The sequence below is a fragment of the Odocoileus virginianus genome, chromosome 19 (genome assembly GCF_023699985.2).
Source record: "Odocoileus virginianus isolate 20LAN1187 ecotype Illinois chromosome 19, Ovbor_1.2, whole genome shotgun sequence".
Classification (NCBI taxonomy): domain Eukaryota; kingdom Metazoa; phylum Chordata; class Mammalia; order Artiodactyla; family Cervidae; genus Odocoileus; species Odocoileus virginianus.
In genome coordinates this window covers 35,538,904-35,559,500 of record NC_069692.1, presented here as the reverse complement: position 1 = coordinate 35,559,500, position 20,597 = coordinate 35,538,904, and the positions used below count along the sequence as shown (strand labels likewise).

The following is a 20,597-nucleotide window of genomic DNA, read 5'->3' as shown; positions in this document are numbered from 1 at the left end:
CTTCCTGTATGTTTAGTGTTTATATAAAAAGAAAATGGTTAGGCTTATTTACCTGTCCATTACTTGATATTTAAATTAAAGTCATATTTGATTTTCACCTATTTTTATATTTTAAATAACCTTATTAGAGAGGAGTTGAGGATACTTTTCTTAATCCTGAGAGTGATATAAAACCAAACATTAGAGGTTTCACCATTTCCTAAAGAAATGGTCTTCTGTAACAGAAGATCAAATAACAATATGCCTGGAAATAACTTTTCTCAATTTGGTGAAGATGTGAGTGTAAATATATTAAAGGCTGTGAGGGGTTTGTTGCTGAATCAACACTTTCCTCTTCCATTGACCTCAGGAGGTTCATCTTGGAAAGAACAGCAAAGCTGCCCTTACATTAGCTTATGCACGGTCCCCTGTGAGCCAGTGATTTCATCACAGTGAGTTTCCTAGTTCAGTTCAGTTGCTCAGTCATGTCCGACTTTTTGCGACCCCATGGACTGCAGCATGCCAGACCTCCCTGTCCATCACCAACTCCCGGAGTTTACTCAAACTCATGTCCATTGAGTCAGAGATGCCATCCAGCCATCTCATCCTCTGTCATTCCCTTCTCCTTACGCCTTCAATCTTTTCCAGCATCAGGGTCTTTTCAAAAGAGTCAGTTCTTCGCATCAGGTGGCCAAAGTATTAGCATTTCAGCTTCAACATCAGCCCTTACAATGAATATTCAGGACTGATTTCCTTTAGGATGGACAGTTGGATCTCCTTGCAGTCCAAGGGACTCTCAAGAGTCTTTTCCAACACCACAGTTCAAAAGCATCAGTTCTTCGACACTCAGCTTTCTTTATAGTCCAAGTCTCACATCCATACATGACTACTGGGAAAACCATAGCCTTGACTAGACAGACCTTTGTTGGCAAAGTGATATCTTTGCTTTTTAATATGCTGTCTAGGTTGATCATAACTTTTCTTCCAAGGAGCAAGTGTCTTTTATTTTCATGGCTGCAGTCACCATCTGTAGTGATTTTGGAGCCTCCCAAAATAGAGTCTGTTACTGTTTCTACTGTTTCCCCATCTATTTCCCATGAAGTGATGGGACCAGATGCCATGATCTTAGTTTTCTGAATGTTGAGCTTTAAGCCAACTTTTTCACTTTCCTCTTTCACTTTCATCAAGAGGCTCTTTAGTTCTTCTTCCCTTTCTGCCATAAGGGTGGTGTCATCTGCATATCTGAGGTTATTGATATTTCTCCCAGCAGTCTTGATTCCAGCTTGTGCTTTGTCCAACCCAGTGTTTCTTATGTCTCTGCATGTAAGTTAAGTAAGCAGGGTGACAATATACAGCCTTGATGTACTCCTTTTCCTATTTGGAACCAGTTTGTTGTTCTATGTCCAATTCTAACTGTTGCTTCCTGACCTGCATACAGGTTTCTCAAGAGGCGGGTCAGGTGGTCTGGTATTCCCATCTCTTTCAGAATTTTCCACAGTTGGTGGTGATCCACAAAGTCAAAGGCTTTGGTGTAGTCAATAAAGCAGAAATAGATGTTTTTCTGGAACTCTCTTGCTTTTTCAGTGATCCAACGAATGTTGGCAATTTGATCTCTGGTTCCTCTGCCTTTTCTAAATCCAGCTTGAACATCTGGAAGTTCATGGTTCACATACTGTTGAAGCCTGGCTTGGGGAATTTTGAGCATTACTTTACTAGCGTGTGAGATGAGTGCAATTGTGAGGTAGTTTGAAGATTCTTTAGCATTGCCTTTGTTTGGGATTGGAAGGAAAATTGATCTTTTCCAGTCCTGTGGCCACTGCTGAGTTTTCCAAATTTGCTGGCATATTGAGTGCAGCACGTTCACAGCATCATCTCTCAGGATTTGAAATAGCTCAGCTGGAATGCCATCACCTCCACTAGCTTTGTTCGTAGTGATGCTTCCTAAGGCCCACTTGACTTCACATTCCATTGCTGACTGTGGCTTAGATCATGAACTCCTTATTGCCAAATTCAGACTTGAATTGGAGAAAATAGGGAAAACCACTAGACCATTCAGGTATGAGCTAAATCAAGTCTCCTAAAGTGCACATTATCAGACATGTGTGCCGGGCAGTGTTCGAAATGCTTTAGGTGCATTAGCTCATTTAATCCTCACAACAGGCTTGTCAGTTGGGTGCTGTTATCTCCGTTTTACAGAGGAGGAAGCAGGCACAGACAGGTTAAGTAAATTGCCAAGCTCACACACAAATTATAAACTTGGTATCCTGGATCCAGAGCCTGTTTTGTTATCATTACACCACTGTACACAAATACCTACGCATGTGCACTCCTAAGTCATTTGTAGGAGTATGTTCTCTCAACTGGGAGATAACTATCATGAAAAGTTCTAAATCCTCATATGCTCCTCTTAGAAATGCAAAATGCCCTCTAAAATGCAGCCCAAACAAGAGGAAATGCCTTATGTAAATTGCAAAACAGAGTTAGAACTTGTAGGATCTTCTGCACTTGTTCTCCGGTAAGACACCCATTCCTTTCAAACTAAGTAGACACTATTTAAATAGACTGTGGTCCACTGGCAACTACTGATGAGGCACTGCTGTTTTCTGCCATGGACAGCTCCAGCTAACAGTTGGCCTGCCTTTCTTTTCTCTGCAGAATAAGTGGATAAGCCGCAGCCCCATGCTGCAGAGGCGGGTCTACCACTCCATGGCCGCCGTTCAGAGGAAGCTTTATGTCCTTGGAGGCAATGACCTGGGTTACAATAACGACCGGGTCCTTGTGCGGCACATCGATGCCTACAACATAGACACTGACCAGTGGACGCGCTGCGGTTTTAACCTGTTGACTGGCAAGTACCTTTGATTAAGTAAATTAGGAGAAAGAAGAGGTTCAGGAAGTTGACACACTTGGTTTTTTAGACATCTTGAGGGCAGCTCTAAATATTAACTGCATGATAGTAGAACAACTTGGTTTTATTACCAAAGGTGAACATTGTTTATCTCTGACTCAGTCCACTGGCTGAGCATCCAGTTTCTCAGGGCCTGTGTTTACCTTTGTGTGTGTTCTCACATTGTTGAGAGAGGCATGTCAAGTCCATTACTGTCAATCAATATTCATGTAGGAACACTGGTATAAGTAGGAGGGATCAGGTGCTGAAAGAGCTAATGACTCTATAGGAGCAATTTATTTTTCTCTTCTCACTTTTAGTCTTATTTCTTATGAGTTCAGGAGAATGGTCTACACTGTTTATCACTGTCAGATATCGTTTTTCGCCTGTATTTTCCTAGAGAGAAAACGCTGGAGATGTTCTGTGCGTAGGGGTTTGGCAGCACTTCCTGACTGCACCTATCCCCCCACCACCACGAGGGACCATCCTCATCCCAAAGTGGATGGAAAGAAAGCAGCGAATAGCCCAGCCCTGACATTTTTTTATGACATTGAAAACTTCCTCCCTTCTTGGCTTGTGTTATTAAGATCCCTTCCCTTCCATTAAGGTCACAGACTCAAAAGGTGGGCAGGACTGTGGCCTGGAGGCATTTTAATACGCTGAGTGGGTGCTCACAGCCGCTGCTGAGGAGGCCACGTTGGGGGCCTAACCAGTGTGAGAGGGTTAGATGCTTTATACTGAGCTCCTGTTTTTCTGCAAAATGATCTGAGGCCCACCTACAAGCACTTAACTCTAAGTTCCTGTAGTAGTACCTTAGCCCCTCGGTCCCTCGATCTGTGATTCTGTCTGCTATAGGATCCAGCTTATTTATTACCTGAGTCAGTTCTGTGTCAGCCCATCAATAAGAAAAGACTGTCTCACTCTCTGATGGCCTCCAGGGAAGAATATGTGGTAGTGAGTTATTCTTTTTTTTTTTTTAATGGAGGAGGAACCTTTTATCATTTTGGCATGTCTATATCTAGGGACTACCCAGGCTGGTCCCAGCTCAGGAACTTTATAATATAGTCTTAAAACTATTGTGTATGTAAAGAAAAAGGAAAGTAGTAACTATCAGTCGTCTTCTGTCATTTGTCTTCATTTGGGGCACGCTAGGGGCATGGCTCTGTGTTATTCGCTTCTTGGGGTTGCAGCCGTTACAGATGTAAGCACTTGCCTTAGAAGTATTTGTATTCAGTAGAACAAGAGGTGTTCTACATTCCTCAAATATACTCTATTTCCATTAGTATTAATTAATGGTATACAACATGGCATTAAACTCTTCTATATGGCTTATTATTGCTGTCTTTAATGCTGTATTTCCTAATTTGACTGGCTGTTAAGTGTTATCACCCAGTTCTGACCCAACACAGCTTCATTCTCTGAGAGTGGTTAATTCTTCCCTCTGAGACCTGGGAGGCAGGGGTTAGTTGCGGCAAAAATCCTGTGGAGTATACTTGTGTGCCACAGGGGAAGACTACCCCTCCTCAGTGGCAAAAGGGTTAATTAAGACATGCAAGGAAATGGATTTATTTTTCCTCTTTTATTCAATTCTCTTTACTTTAGGCCAAAATGAATCTGGAGTTGCTGTCCATAATGAGAGAATATACTTAGTTGGCGGATATTCGATTTGGACAAATGAGCCTCTGGCTTGTATCCAGGTGAGCGGTTGAAGTCCCCTTTTGAAGTTCATTCAAGTGGCTCAGTGAGGTTATTTTTTGCAGTGCTGAATTGAAGGAAGAGGATATCTACATGTGGAAAGAAGATTGAGCTCCTTTGTGCGGCTAGGTCAGCCACTGAACTTCATTCTGCACCCTAAAAATGATATCTAATGATTGAGTCCTGTTGAAAATAAAGATGGGAATGAGCTTTAACAGTATACATAATGTATACGGGAAGTGGGGGAAGTGGAATGCCTTTCCCTTTTTTAAAACCAAAACCTGTTGAAATGTTGGTAACTGTACTTTCACATCTGCAAAACTTATTTTCTGTATATTCCAGTTCGTTCATTTAACAAATGCACCCTACAGTGGTGTTCTTTCCTAGCAGAAGTGAGTAGTCGTGTTTTGTGATTGGTCTGCGGGGGGAATCTCTGCCCCCAGAGTATCCGTGGCTCATCAACATGTGAGCAGCCCAGACTGGGCAAGTTGCTAGCTGGGCTGTTCAGAACAGCAGTGGCTGTTGTTGATATATATATAGTCAAGGTGGTATTATTTATGGTTTGTTTCTTTTACAATTCTTACCAGAGCTGTTTTTCTGCTTTGAATTCTCTGATAACATATTGACATGTATTAGCCCTGACCTTTCCCTGATCTCCAGAAAAACATATCATTATAACTCTTCATAATATCTAACCTCATCTTTGTGGGAAGATTTTAAACAGATGCTTCAATGTCTTTAATAGTTGCAGGACTATTAGAGCTTTTAATTTCTTCTTCACATCTCATAAGGTATGTATCTTTTTTTCAAGACACTTTTCCATGTTTTCTAAGTTTTCAAAAATGTTAGTATATAGATATTGAGTTGGTTATATTCTACTTTACATTTGTAATATTGCTTTTTTTTTCCCTCCCTTCCATTCTTGATCTGTCTTGCCCAAGATTTGTCTGGGGATTTTAACTTATTTCTACTGTTGATATAGATAAGTAGTTTTAAATCAGCAAAGGTAGCATAGAAATGAATATTTCACAGGCTTGTCCTGATGGATGTAATTTCTGATCTAACAGAGGGAATGTAATGTGTTAGTTTAAGGTATATGATATAATTTTATATACCTATACATTGCTAAGTAATCACTACAGTAAATCGAACATCCTTTACCTCACATAGTTGCACATTTGTACTTTTTTCTTATGAGAACTTTTAAGATTTACTTCCTTAGCAAGTTTCAGATATGCAATATGCAATATAGTATAGTCAACAGTAGGACACTGTATCCCAGAACTTATCACTTTTTTGAGGTATCTTTTCTGCCTCACCCATTTCGGTCACTCCCCACTGCTTGCCTCTTGGAATCACCAATCTGTCTTTGCTTTCTATGAGTTCAGTTTTTTTTTTTATTCCACATATAAGTGAGATCACAGAGTTTTGTCTTTTTCTGACATATTTTTTTGGATTGGCCAGAAAGTTCGCTTGGGTTTTTCCATAAGATGGTACAGAAAAACCTGAACAAACTTTTTGGCCAACCCATTACCTAGAGTAATGATGCCCTCAAGGTCCATACATCTTGTTGCAAAAGAAGGACTTCCTATTTTAATGTCTCCTTCTGTGTATGTATATGTGTATATATATATATATATATATATATATATGTGTGTGTGTGTGTGTGTAGATAGGTATGTATCTATCTCACATCTTCTTTATCCATTCATCCATAAGTGGATACTTAGGTCATTTCCATGTCCTGGCTATTATATGCAATGCTGTAGTGAACATGGTATAGATATCTCTTCATGATACTGATTTTTTTTTCTTTGCATAAATATCCAGAAGTGGAGTTACTAAACTATAAGGTATTTTTAACTTTTTGTGGAAACTTCAAACTTTTTTCAATAGTAGCTGCATCATTACTAGGAAGCATTACAAAGCGAGTGGATAAAGGTGATGGAATTCCAGCCAAGCTATTTAAATCCTAGAAGATGATGCTGGTAAAGTGCTACACTCAATGTCAGCAAATTTGTCAGTTTTCATTCCAATTCCAAAGAAGGGCAGTCCCAAAAATGTTTGAACTGCTGGACAGTTGTGCTCACTTCATATGCTAGTATGGTTATGTTCAAAATCCTTCAAGCTAGGCTTCAGCAGTATGTGAACTGAGAATTTCCAAATGTACAAGCTGGGCTTAGAAAAGGCAGAGGAACCAGAAATCAAATTGCCAACATTCGCTGGATCATAGAGAAAGCAAGGGAATTCCAGAAAGACATCTGTTTCACTGACTGTGCTAAAGCCTTAGACTGTGTGGATCACAAAAAACTGTGGAAAATTCTTTAAGAGATGGGAATACCAGACCACCTTCCCTGTCTTCTGAGAAACCTGTGTGCAGGCCAAGAAGCAACAGTTAGAACCATACATGCAACAACGGACTGGTTCCAAAGTGGGAAAGGAATATGTCAAGGCTATATATTGTCACCTTGCTTATTTAACTAATATGCAGAGTACCATGAGAAATGCCAGGCTGGATGAATCACAAGCTGGAATAAAGAAGTGTCAACAACCTCAGATATGCATATGATACCACTCTGATGGCAGAAAGTGAAGAGGAACTAAAGAGCCTCTTGATGAGGGTGAAAGAGGAGAGTGAAAAAGCTGCCTTGAAACTCAGCATTCAAAACACAAAGATCATGGCATCTGGTCCCATCACTTCATGGGAAATAGATAGGGAAACAGTGGAAACAGTGACAGACTTTTATTTTCTTGGGCTCTGAAATCACTGCTGACGGAAACTGCAGCCATGAAATTAAAAGATGTTTGCTCCTTGGAAGAAAAGCTATGACAAACCTAGACAGCATATCAAAAAGCAGAGACATCACTTTGTCAATAGCGACCCACCTAGTCAAAGGTATGGTTTTCCAGTGGTCATGTACAGATGTGAGAGTTGGACCATAAAGAAGGCTGAGCGCCAAAGTGATGATGCTTCAAACGTGGTGCCGGAGAAGACTCTTGAGAGCCTCTTGGACTGCAAGGAGATCAAAGCAGTCAGTCCTAAAGGAAATCAACCCTGAATATTCATTGGAAGGACTGATACTGAAGGTCCAATGCTGTGGCCACCTGATACGAAGAACCTGGAAAAGACCCTGGTGCTGGGAAAGACTGAAGGTAAAAGGAGAAGGAGGTGGTAGGAGATGGTTAGATAGAATCACTGACTAAATGGGCGTGAATTTGAACAAACTCCGGGAGATAGTGAAGTTCCAGGAAGCCTTCTGTGCTGAAGTCCATGGAGTTGCGAAGAGTCAGATACCACTTAGCAACAGAACAACAACAAAGCTTCACCAGTTTCCATGCTTTCCCTTCCTACAGTGCCCAGGCACCGCTCATCATGTACACTAATTAACTCCTCATTGCATCTGGCTGTCCCCACACCTGTGTTCAAAAAGAGGAAGGAGTACATGTGTATATCTTAAGCCACTGAGGATATTCTAGAGTAGCCTCAGGATTAAGGTGATTCTGAAAGAGGCAATTCGTACATTTTAATCAAGTTAAGTTTTAATCAGAGCTTGTGTTAATGGAATAAATTTCATCTCTGAGATTGGACAGTAAAAGATTCTAATGTATCTGTTTTTAAAAAATGAGCATTCTGGGTAGTTCTGTGTTCTCGTAGTTACTTTGAAGTACCACATCAATCAATCATTTGCAAAAGCTGTGTTTATTTCCTTGGCTGGCATGTTAGTCCCACAAAGCACAGATAAACTTGATAAAGGCTTTTAAGAGCCTTTATTGTTTGTAGATAATAAGTTCATATAAGCATATGAATTGTCATTTAAAGAGAGGCTTGGAGTGTTAAGTCTTCATGGATAACAGACTCATCATATATCTTCGATTTTAGCTATGGACAGCTGATTATGGATTACATTATCATTCATTCTAAACCAAGGCTGTACAGTCTCAAGTATTTATTTTTTGGGTGACTACAGAACTATTTTGGTTCATTAACAGTAAATATGTTGATGGCTGAAGAGACTACCTACATGTTCAAGCCATTTCCTTACTACTTTCTGGAAGAATATCCAGCAGAGAAGTAAGATCATGAGAGATTGAAATAGTATTTATAAGAAGATACTGACTAGACAGTAGACATTCCTGAGTACATGTCATCAGGTTGAAAATCACAGGAGACAAGACAAAAGGGTGGAGTAGGGGACTTGAGCTGGCCTCGTCTAAGGAAATACCAGAATCACAACCTGCTGCTAAACAACCGCTGACAAGTGCTGGAAGCTACCAGAAAGATACCCTACATCCACAAGATGGTAGGAGGGGTCAATTGTGATAAAGTTCAATCCCATACACGCTGGGTGGACAGCCCACAAACCAAAAACTAATTATATCATGGAAGTTCTCCCACAGGAGTAAAAGTTCTGAGCCCCACATCAGGCTCCCCAGCCTGGGGGTCTGGCAACAGGGGGAGCTCCCAGAGAAGCTGGCTTTGCAGGCCAACGTGGTTTAGTGTCAGGAATTTCACAGGACTGGGGAAATAAATTCCATTCTTGGAGGGCACTCACAGAGTCTTCAGTGTACCAGAACACAGGGAAAAGAGTCGTCGTCCTTCTAAGAGATTAGGCCAGACTTACCTGTTAATATTGGAGGCTCTCCTGCATGGGGGGTGGGGGTGTGTGGCTGTGAAGTCAGAATGATGTAAATCACTGCTGCGGAAAAGAATAAAGAATGAAAAGAAATAAGGATAGTCTAAGAGACCTCTGGACAATAGTAAATGCACTAATATTTGCATTATAGGGGTCCCCGCAGAAGAGAGAGAGCGTGAGAAAGGGACCTGAGGAAATCTTTGAAGAGAAAGTAGCTAAAAGCTTCTCTAACATGGGGAAGGAGACCGTTACCCAAATCCAGGAAGCATAGAGTCCCAGGCAGGATGCATTCAAGGAGGAACATGCTGAGACAGTAATAAACTGACAGAAATTAAAGGCAAAGAAAACATGCTAAAAGCAATAAGGGAAAAAAAATAATGTACCAGGAAACTCCCGTAAGGTTATCAACTGATTTCTCTGCAGGTAAGAAGGGAATGTGGCGTGATACATTTAAACTGATGAAAGGGAAGAAACTACAACCTACTCAGCAAGGCTCTCCTGGAGATTTGACAAGAAACCAAAAGCTTTACAGACAAGCAGAAGCTAAGAGAATTCAGCACCACCAGACCAGCTTTGCAAGAAATACTAAAGGAACTTCTCCAGGTGGAAAAGAAAAGGCCATGACTAGAAACAAAATTACGAATGGGAAAGCTCACCGGTAAAGACAAACATACAGTAAAGGTAGGAAATCATCTGCACACAAATATGGTATCAAAATCAGCAATTGTGAGGAGAGCACAAACGCAAGATATTGGAAATGCACCAAAAAGAAAAACAATTATAGGCCAGTATCACTGATGTGAACATAGATGTAAAAATGTTCAACAAAACATTAGCAACAATCCATTAAAGGGGTCATACACCATGATCACGATTGAACCCTGGTGGCTCAGACGGTAAAGCGTCTGCCTACAATTTGGGAGACCTGGGTTCAATCCCTGGCTTGGGAAGATCCCCTGGAGAAGGAAATGGCAACCCACTCCAGTATTCTTGCCTGGAAAATACCATGGACAGAGGAGCCTAGCAGGCTACAGTCCATGGGGTCGCAAAGAGTCGGACACGACTGAGCGACTTCGCTTTCACAACCATGATCAAATGGGGTTTATCTCAGGGATGCAAGGATTTTTCAATATCTGCAAATCAATCTATGATACACCACACCCACAAATTGAAGAATGAAACCCATATGATCATCTAATATCTGCAAATCAATCTGTGATACACCACACCCACAAACTGAAGAATGAAACCCATATGATCATCTCAATAGATGCAGGGAAGGCTTCTGATAAAATTCAACACCCATTTACAATAAAAAAAAAACTCTCCAGAAAGTAGGCATAGAGGGAGCCTACCTAAAATAATTAAAGGAAGGCCATATGTGACAAACCTACAGCTAACATCATAATCAACAGTGAAAAGCTGAAAGCATTTCCTCTAAGATCAGGAAAAAGACAAGGATGTCTACTCATACCACTTTATTAAACATAGCTGTGGAAGTTATAGCCATGGTAATCCAAAAAGAGAAATAAAGGGAATCCAAATTGGAAAAGAGGGAGTAAACTGTCACTGTTTGCAGATGACAAGATACTATATATAAAAAATCCTAAAGATGCTAAAGATGCTACCAGAAAACTACTAAAGCTTGCCAATGAATTTGGTAAAATTGCAACATACAAAATAAATGCAAGGAAATCTGTTGCATTTCTATACAGTAACAATGAAAGATCAGAAAGAGAAATTAATCCCATTGCATCAAAAAGAATAAGATACTTAGGAATAAAGCAAAAGACCAGGGCTCTGAAAACTGTTAGATGCTGATAAAAAAAATTAAAGACACAAACAGAAGATATACAATATCTTAAGAACTGGAAAAACATCATTATAGTTATTAATAAAATGACCAATAATACCCAAGGCAGTCTACAAGTTGAATGCCTTCCCTATCAAATTACCAGCAGCATTTTTCACAGAACTGGAACAAAAATTTTTTGTTTTTTTTTTAAGAACTGGAACAAATTTTTTTTTTAATTAAAAAAATTTTTTTTTAATTTGTAAAAATTCATATGGAAGCACAAAAGACACCAAATAGCCAAAGCAATCTTGAGAAAGAAAAACAGTTGGAGGAAAGAGGTTCCCTGACCTTCGGACAGTACTACAAAGCTACAGTCATCAAACGGTCTGGTACTGGCAGGAAAACAGAAATATAAGTCAAAAGAACAGGATAGAAAGCCCTGTGGTCAATTACACACCAATGGTCAATTAATCTACAAGAAAGGAAGCAAGACTATATATACAATGGAGAAAACAGTTTCTTCAATAAATGGTGGGAAAAATTACAATTTTTAACACAATACACAAAAATAAACTAAAAATGGATTAAAGATCTAAATATAAGACCCAATACAGTACAACTCCTACAAGAAAACATAGGCAGAATACTCTGATATAAATTGCAGCAGTATCTTTTTTGATCTGTCTCCTAGAATAATAGAAATAAAAACAAAAATAAACAGATGGGACTTAAACTCAAAGCTTAAACTAAAGCAAAGCAAACTATAAAAAAAAAAAAACAGCAAAAGACAACCCACAGAATGGGAAAAAATATTTACAAATGGTGCCTCTGACAGGGATTTCCAGTGGCTCACTATCAGAAAAACTCAAACAAAAAATGAGAAAACCTAAATCGGTGTCATGTGTCACAGATGGTCACATCTGTCACATCTTGATCACAGATAACCAAGAGGCACATGAGAAGACACTCAACATCATTAAAAATTAGAGAAATGCAAATCAAAACCACAGTATCACTTCACACCAGTCAGAATGGCCATCATCAAAAAGTCTACAAACAATAAATGTTGGAGAGTGTGGAGGAGAGGAAACTCTCCTACACTGTTGGGAATGTAAATTGGTACAACCACGAGGGAGAACTGTATGGAGGTTCCTTAAAAAGCTAAAAATAGAGCTACCACATGATCTAGCAATCCAACTCAAAGGCATGTATCTGAAGAAAACCATGTTTCAAAAGGATACGTGCACCCCAATTTTCATTGCAATACTGTTTACAATAGCCAAGAAATGAAATCAACCTAAATGTCTGTCAACAGGAATGGATAAAGATGTGGTACATATATACAATGGAATATTACTCAGCCATTAAAAAGAATGAAATAATGCCATTTGTAATGACATGGATGGATCTGGAGATTATCATGCTAAGTAATGTTGGAGAAAGTCAAATTATCATATGATTCTATTTTTATGCAAAATCTAAAAAAATGATACAAATGAACTTATTTACAAAACAGAAACAGACCCACAGACTTAGAGAACAAACGTATGATAACCACGGGGGCAGAGTTGAAGGGGAGGGAGTTTGAGATTGGCATGTACATGCTACTGTATTTAAAACATAACCAACATGGAGCTACTGTATATCACGGGGCACATGGCTCAATACTCTGTAACAGCCTAAAATGGGAAAAGAATTTCAAAAAGGATAGATACATGTATAATTGAATCACTTTGTCATATACCTAAAACTATCAACATTGTTAACCAACTATATTCTAGTATAAGATAAAAATTAACAACAACCAAAAAAACAAAAAAAAATTTTAAGCTCCAAAACACTGAATAAATTGAGATATGATCTGTGAAGGAAAAAAGTATAGGAAAAAAAGAAAAAAAAGTATAGGAAAGAGTGGAGAAAATAGTATAGATGTTAAAAATATCAAAAGTTTTAAGTTTTTTTTATAAGTCACAAATATGTAGAATTCTTGGATTCTAAAGGCATGACTGGCTAAGATTAGTGAAAGTCACACTTAAATAGTTCAGACTGGTCTGTTTACATCCAGAAGGACTAGTCTTTTTTTTTTCCCCATGTTGAAAATACCAGCTAATAACCTGTCTATTAGACTGACCCTTCTGGGCTCATCATTAAAGTTTACTTAACTGTCTTTCATAGGATTCAGCCACACAGGGATGAAGCATGTCAAATGTTGAGAAACCATGCTTTTTTCTCTTCTTTTCTGCTGTGTGACTGACCACAATCTGTTTAACCCATCATGAGTACAACTGAAACAACAGAAAAGCTGAGATGCTCTTAATTACTTTGAAGATTACGCTTTGGACTTTTTGTAATGCTCACCCGAGGAAGATGTTAAGTCCTGAGGAGTCAGGTGCTGCCTTTGCTCAGTGGGTGTGTAAGCAAGCAGCTGGCGCGGAGCTCGACTCTAGCCTGGTATCCCGGGGATGACAAGCATCAAGGAGCAGCTGCCTAGGTGCCAGTCCGTGCTGTCGGATCCCCTCCGCCGCTCTTCACCTAGGATGACTTCTCGGCTGGGGGATATCCTGCCAAGTCGGCACCTCCTTCTGCCCAGTGCCTTCTGTCTGCCAGCTTTCACGGGAGTGTATTGGAGAAAAACCACCCACCCTTTTGTTTTCTCCATCTGAGAGATTAAATAAATTACATCTGCTTAGTGGCTTCCCAGGTGGCATAGTGGTAAAGAATCTGCTTGCCAATACAGGGGACGCAAGAGACATGGGTTTAATTCCTGAGTCGGGAAGATCCCCTGGAGGAGGACACGGCAGCCCGCTCCAGTATTCTTGCCTGGAGACTGCCATGGACAGAGGAGCCCGGTGGGGTTACAGTCCGTGGGGTTGCAGCCTTGGACTTGCCTGAGCAGGCACATAAGCACTTACCATATGCAGTCTCTCTCGGTCCAAGAAACCAGACGAAAGTTCTCTGGATGGTGACTTCAACTTTCGTGTTCTAAAAATGTATTCAGTCGGGGAGGGGATGTCACAAAATGGCATGAAATCCTTATTCTTTCTTGGGTTGCAATCCTGAGACAAAAAACTGGCTCTACCACTTACTAACTCTGTGACCTTGAGTAAGTCACACAGCTAGTCAGATTCACAGGGTGGGGGAATAATACTTGTCAAACTTTAAGTTTCTCCAGGAAAGAATATAAGAATAACCAAGAAATGCTTGAAAATGAATGAGACATGCTCTTACCCAGTCAAAATAACTGTAAATGTGCTACTGTAGGAAGATGCATAAATCAATGAGAGAACAAAGAAAAATCTGTATGTAGCATGTATTGCGCTATTTAAAATTAGTAGTGACAGGGCATATTGTTCAGTAAATGGGATGGGACAGCTAAATGTCCATTTGGGGGAAAAAAGCTACAGGTTTGATCTTTTATTCTCGACCTTACTGATGTCCTTCTTTATGGACTTGGACCCCCAAATCTCAAGGCCCCCTTTCATCTAAAATAATGCATTATTGCATTAAAAGCTTAAGAATTACCCACGTAGGTGACAGATGTGGGCATCAGAGTGGACAAGACCACTTGAGAGTGCCACAGGGTCTGTGGTTGGAATATTGGGGCACGTCTGCATTTAGGAAGTGGCTGGAAGAAGTGGACCAAAGTGGCTGGCAACAGGACAATATGAATGACAAACTTCTTTTTTTCAAGGTCATAGAACCCAAGGGAGGAAAAGTTTTAAATGAAGTTAGAGGAAGCTCATATGAAGAGAGGATAAGATGATTGAGGGCTGAGTTTTATGGGTTCAACAAATATGACATGACCAGCTTGTCTTATAAAAGAATCTTCCTAGTAGTAAAATTAAACCAGAAATCAGTGAGGTGACAGCAGGCACTGACTAACAAAGATTCTTTTCCATATAAGGAAAGAGATGAAACTCCAGCTTAACAAGGAAATAACTGGGGAAAAATCTCCAGAAGCAACTGATTCTCTTGAACCTGCTACGAAGCTATAATATTCTCTGTGCCAGACCCTGAGAGAGATGATCTCACCAGTTTTCAGAGCAAAGCTGCAAAGTCAATGTTGTTTTCACACTGCAGATGAGGATTTGCAAGCCAGCATACAAACAACGCTTACTAGTTTGGGCAAGTTACTTAACCAATCTAAGGCAGTTTTATTAAAGGACAATAATGCTGCCTACATCTCAACACTTGTTCTGAAGGCTAAATTATTATAAATATATGTACATACACATAAATGTGTAGAATAGCATTTTACAGGAACTAAATACATATTTCTGGTACAACACTGTGAGAAAAATAGCAATATGTAAGATATAGTCCATGTCAGCATAACTGAAATTAACTGCAGGTTTTCTTTCATGTGGACACAGCTTTACTTTGAACCACCACCTTTAACATACAGATTTCTCCCTTCCTTTGTAGGTACTCGATGTAAGTAGAGAAGGCAAAGAAGAAGTTTTCTATGGGCCTAGACTCCCTTTTGCTTCCAATGGAATAGCAGCATGCTTCCTCCCCGCTCCGCATTTCACATGTCCTGACCTTCAGACTCTTCAGGTGCCTCATCACAGGATTGGCACCGTCTGAAAAGCCAGTGCTGCTTTAATAACCGTCATGAACAGGAGGAAAAAAAGCCTGACTTTTGGATACTGGGCATGAAAACACTCAGTGCTCAATGCTTCCTTGCTCTGTTTTCTAGATCTTATTATATTCAGATAAACATAAGCAAAAAATGAAGTTTTCTAAAATACACATTACTGAAAACGCCTGTCACTCTTCTCTGCGTGTGTCAATATATAGTATGTGTGACTTTTACTGTGGTGTTAGCTTAGAGCCGGCTGAATGGTCTATGGGTCTTTAAAGCATTCTTTATACACCTTGTCTAATGAGTGCTGTCCAGGACACTACACTCTTAGTGAGGCAGTTTAGTTCACAAGTACTGCCATCAGTGATCTTCAAAAACATTGTTGGTACTTAATCTCTTTATTGAACCCTGGGTTTGCAATTTTTCTGTTGAAAATCCAACATTATACAATACTGCTGTACAAGCAGAGTCCTCGCCATTATGACATCATAAATTTTTAAATGCCATATTTTATTCAAGGTAATATGAATAACCGAAGTGCACTGGAACAGCAGATGCAGGACCCAGATTTTTCACCTTAGTTGCTCTGTGACCTTGGCTTAACTTTACAGTGCTTCAGTTTTCTCGCTTTTTAAGGAGGACAATTATTGATTTACGTATCAATTCAGAAGAATGTTGTGAGGATTAGACAAATACTCTGAAGTACTTTGCCTAAGAAAAAATATCACTCAAATAACAAGGTATTTTACTGTCTTTAGAACTTTGTAATTGAACCGGGAGATATTTTTGAAGTTTAAAAATTACTGGATAGAACTTGGAAGACATGCTATGAGATGATTCTGAAAAGCGTGTGAAAGAGACATACTAATTAGAAAACAGGGAGTTTACCAAAGCCAAAGATTCCTACAGTTGTACAAACCCTTGCCTCAAATTCATTTGTTTAGTGAAAAGTGATATTTTAAAGCTCGAAAAAAAATTAGTTGGACTAACTTTGGTATCATAAAGTGCTTTGACATAAATTTGAACCTAGAATTGGTAGTTCTAATAAAAGTTTTTCCACTTTGTTAAAGGTTATGTCAATCTTCAGCACTTGTGGGATTCTTCTCCATCACCAATACATATTACTACCATTTTTAATAATGCATAAAGAATTTTTTCTGCTAAGTTTTTGAATTTGCTTTGTCTGTAACAAAAAGTTAAAAAATTAAACAACTCAATAATCTTATTTGAACGTAAATTCCATAACTATAATGTGAGTTCTCCCCCTTTTTCTAATCTTGTTTTATAAGTCACCTTTCTTAAAAGGAAGATTTCACTTTTTTTCCTTGGTATAGTTTAAGCATTCAGCAATCCTTGGCTTATAGGAAACTGTCATTTTGTTCATGTAGCCACTTTTAGTAAGCAGAAGTGGATAAAAATATTGAAATCACTAACTTTATATATTATATAATACCTAAAACACTTATTTTAAATATGTATTAAATATCAATATATTAAAAATAAATATATAATTTTTGGCTGTTCAGATTAAGGGGGGAGGGGAGACTAGGGTAAGAAAAAGTGGTAAAATTTTAAAAGAAAAGATTTTAAGTTTAGTCAAAAAACCGTAGAGGAGTATTTGTATAGTTCTGAAAATTGATAGTTGATATTTAGAAGGAAAACAGAGTCTCTTTGTAAGGTATAAACCATCTAAATTTTTAAAAATTTATATAAAATTTATATAAAAACTTACAGTGTGAGGAGAGTGGATTCCAACATTTCAGAAATCTTTCCAACAAGGACCTAAACAATTATTTCAGATTTACTAAAATTTCTACTTGACACACAGATTTCTTCAGGAATTTTACTTTATAAAACAATCTATTTTTAATCCCAGATTCTATTCCCAATTATTAAAAGGGAAATGGTCTTGAAGTGAACTTGACTGATAAATGGAAAGGCAGCCTGAGATTATTCTAATTTGTGAAAACTTCTAACTATTTAGAACAAATCAGTATATACTATCAGACCTTTCCTTGTATAGTATTACTCAGTTATAATTGTATAACAGTAATAATACTATAAAATTGAAGTCAGAATTTTTATATAAATTGTACATAATTTCCAGAAACTTATAACTGTAAACCAAGAATAGCATCCTAAGTACAGCAAACCCTTCCCAACAAAGAAAATATACAGATCACTTAGAATCTGATCCTGTCCCTCAAATTACCAATCATAAGAGCTAATAAGAAAAACTCGAGAACAGTGGTTGGTCATAAAAACCAAAGTCCACCGAAACTATTCAAATACATGTTTTCTACTATAGTGAACTATTCCACAGTAATACATCTTCCATTTGCACTCTTCAAAGACCATATTGTATTTGTATGTTAATTTCAATTTCCATAAAACCATGAAACTTGAAACAATTTAAATATTACTTCAAGATTGTACTTTAAAAAAGAAAAAGCAGTAACAGATATTAGCAGTGTTCTTACTCTAGGAGGAAAAGTCAGAAAAGACATGAATCTCTAAAATAATAGGTATGTAAAACACAGTAAAATTCCTTAGATCTTTAAGAGCAAAATGCCAATTTGTTATTTTTAGGGTATTTTCCACACCATTTCTCTCTGTATTTTCCTCACAGTGTAGCCATATGTATGCTGTATACCCTCAGCCATTAAAATAGCTGAAAACTTACCTTTCTTTTGTTCAGGCAGAGTATAAAAGCAACAGGAGTAAATAAGATAAAAAATATTCCTCTAGGTAACATGGTTCGTTTTTATTTTGCTTTTCAAAGAGTCAATCTGTCATAAAGAGGAAGTTGAATAATCACAAGTGCAGTGCAAGCTGAATATATGCATTTTTATTATATCTCATTACTTTGTACACAAATAATTTAAAATGTGTGTATAAAATAGAAATGCTCAGAATTTTCCTAAAAGCATAATTCACAAGTGCAATGAACTGGGTAACTATCTTCACACCAAAAACTTCAATAAGCAGAAGTTGGTCTGTTCTAATCATTTGATACTGATTTTGGTAAACTGAACAATATAGTTTATCACAGAATCAAAATATAAATCTCATATCTTACATCAAATATGTGAAAGAATATACTATTTTGCTAGTTCCCCAACTGTTTTACACAAACAGAGCCTATTATTTATAGTAGCATACTCTCCACTTGACTGACAACGCAATATTTTTAACCCTAGGAGGAGGAGGCAGGAGATCAGCTTTTGGAAGATATAAGGTTTATGTAAAAAAAAGTATGAATCAAAACCCAGTGGTTTAGAACAGATAACACAGTTTTTGGTGAAGTTTCTATGATATCTGCCTTTTATCTCTGAAAAAAAGTGTTAAGTTGATGCGCAGAACTTAGAGAAAGTAGTTTTCTTAAAGGTTTTTCCCAACTGTAACAGCTTGTCAAGTTCTTATATGATTATATAATCCTAAAAATAAAAACTGCCAAGATTCTGTGAATGTACATGGAAAGGAGTCCATGTAATTAGTTATAAACAGTAGTTTTAAAGATTTGTGATGAAGTGCGGAAGATAAAAATAACAATGTGTAGTGAAGATACACACCTAACAACCCATAAATAATTTTTTTTACTTACCCGAAAAAACAAAAAAGTCAAATATGCTTAGTAAGAAAATATAATATGCTAGGGGTAAGGAAAGATGTAAAAGTTTATACTGTGAAACTCTTCCAGTACAAATGCACTGAATACTGAATGATTTTGTACAGGGACAATACACCCATGTTGTCTTCTCCCCTATGAAAACCTAATTAAATGTTCAATTGAAATTTAAATCATAACCAAATCTGAGTGTCTAATAAAAGTCCTTTTGATCACCGTGTTGTCCTTCAATCATCTTTTACACTCTACCTGATATTTTAAAGAAACTGACTGGGATACTTAACGTATAGAAAGTGAAAGTGTCAGTCACTGAGGAGTGTCTGACTCGACTCAGTGTGAAGAGCTGACTCGTTGGAAAAGACCCTGATGCTGGGAAAGAGTGAGGACAGGAGGAGAAGGGGACGACAGAGGATGAGATAGCTGGCTGGCATCACCGACTCAATGGACCTGAATTTGAGCCCACTCTGGGAAGGACAGGGAAGCCTGGCCTGCTGCAGTCCATGGGGCCGCAGAGTCAGACATGACTGAGCAACTGAACAAGTGTCTGACTCTTTGCAACCCCGTGGGCTGTAGCCCGCCAGGCTCATTTGTCCATGGAATTCTCCAGGTAAGACTACTGGAGTGGGTAGCCATTTCCCTTTTCCAAGGAATCTTCCTGCCCCACAGATAGAATCCAGGTCCCCTGCATTGCAGGCAGGTTCTTTAACATCTGAACCACCAAGGAAGCCTAACATGTATATTTTAATTTTCCTAATTGAGTATCTTAAAGTTAGGTTTCTGTAGAAATGGTGGTAAGCTGGCAAATAAATGAAGCCCACAGTGTAGAATGCACATGTCATTCAGCAAAAGTAGCCAAGACAGTCTACTCCTGCTCGAGTCGAGTTTGGAAAGACAAAGTATAGTGTCAGGTGGCAGAAATTCTCCCGACAGAAGGGCTTCAATGTCAGATTAACAATGGGAAGTAAATGGAGGTCCTTGAGCAGAAAAGTAACAAGATGAAAGTAATCTTCTAGGAACATTAACGTCAGAATTATGTGAAGAATCAATTTCAGTAATCCGGAGATTAAGGAGGTGATTATAGTGCCTAATAAATTTGGGTGCACATGATGGCAAAAAGAAAAAAAAGCAAGAGCTTGTACTGCTGATCAGATGAAAAGTGGGGAACAGTGAAGAATCCAAGAAACATCAAGGTTAAGTGAACTGGGAAAGTGGTGTATGCTCTGGGTAGAAAATGAAGGCAAAGACTGTCACCTCTCTGGAAAAGAATGTGACAAAGGCAGCTTGATGTTGCCCTGAGATTCCAGGAGAATCTAACTAGATAGGTTTAGAGAAAAAGTAGTACTAGATACAGATGTGAAAGATAAAGTTATTAACTAGTCTTCTCAGTTCACTAC

At 38.5% G+C, this 20,597-nt stretch overlaps 1 protein-coding gene across 11 annotated transcripts in view; it reads left to right on the top strand.

The window, feature by feature from the left end:
• The window catches only part of KLHL32 (kelch like family member 32), a 209,316-nt gene extending 189,898 nt beyond the window's left edge, over positions 1 to 19,418 (top strand). For all 11 annotated transcript variants that reach the window (XM_070450085.1, XM_070450089.1, XM_070450086.1 and 8 more), the window contains 3 exons: positions 2,635 to 2,827; positions 4,469 to 4,563; positions 15,416 to 19,418. In XM_070450085.1, coding sequence (XP_070306186.1) covers positions 2,635 to 2,827; positions 4,469 to 4,563; positions 15,416 to 15,577 — 450 coding nt within the window. In that variant the 3' untranslated portion in view covers positions 15,578 to 19,418. The remainder of the gene's footprint in view (positions 1 to 2,634; positions 2,828 to 4,468; positions 4,564 to 15,415) is intronic.
• Positions 19,419 to 20,597: the final 1,179 nt, after the last annotated feature.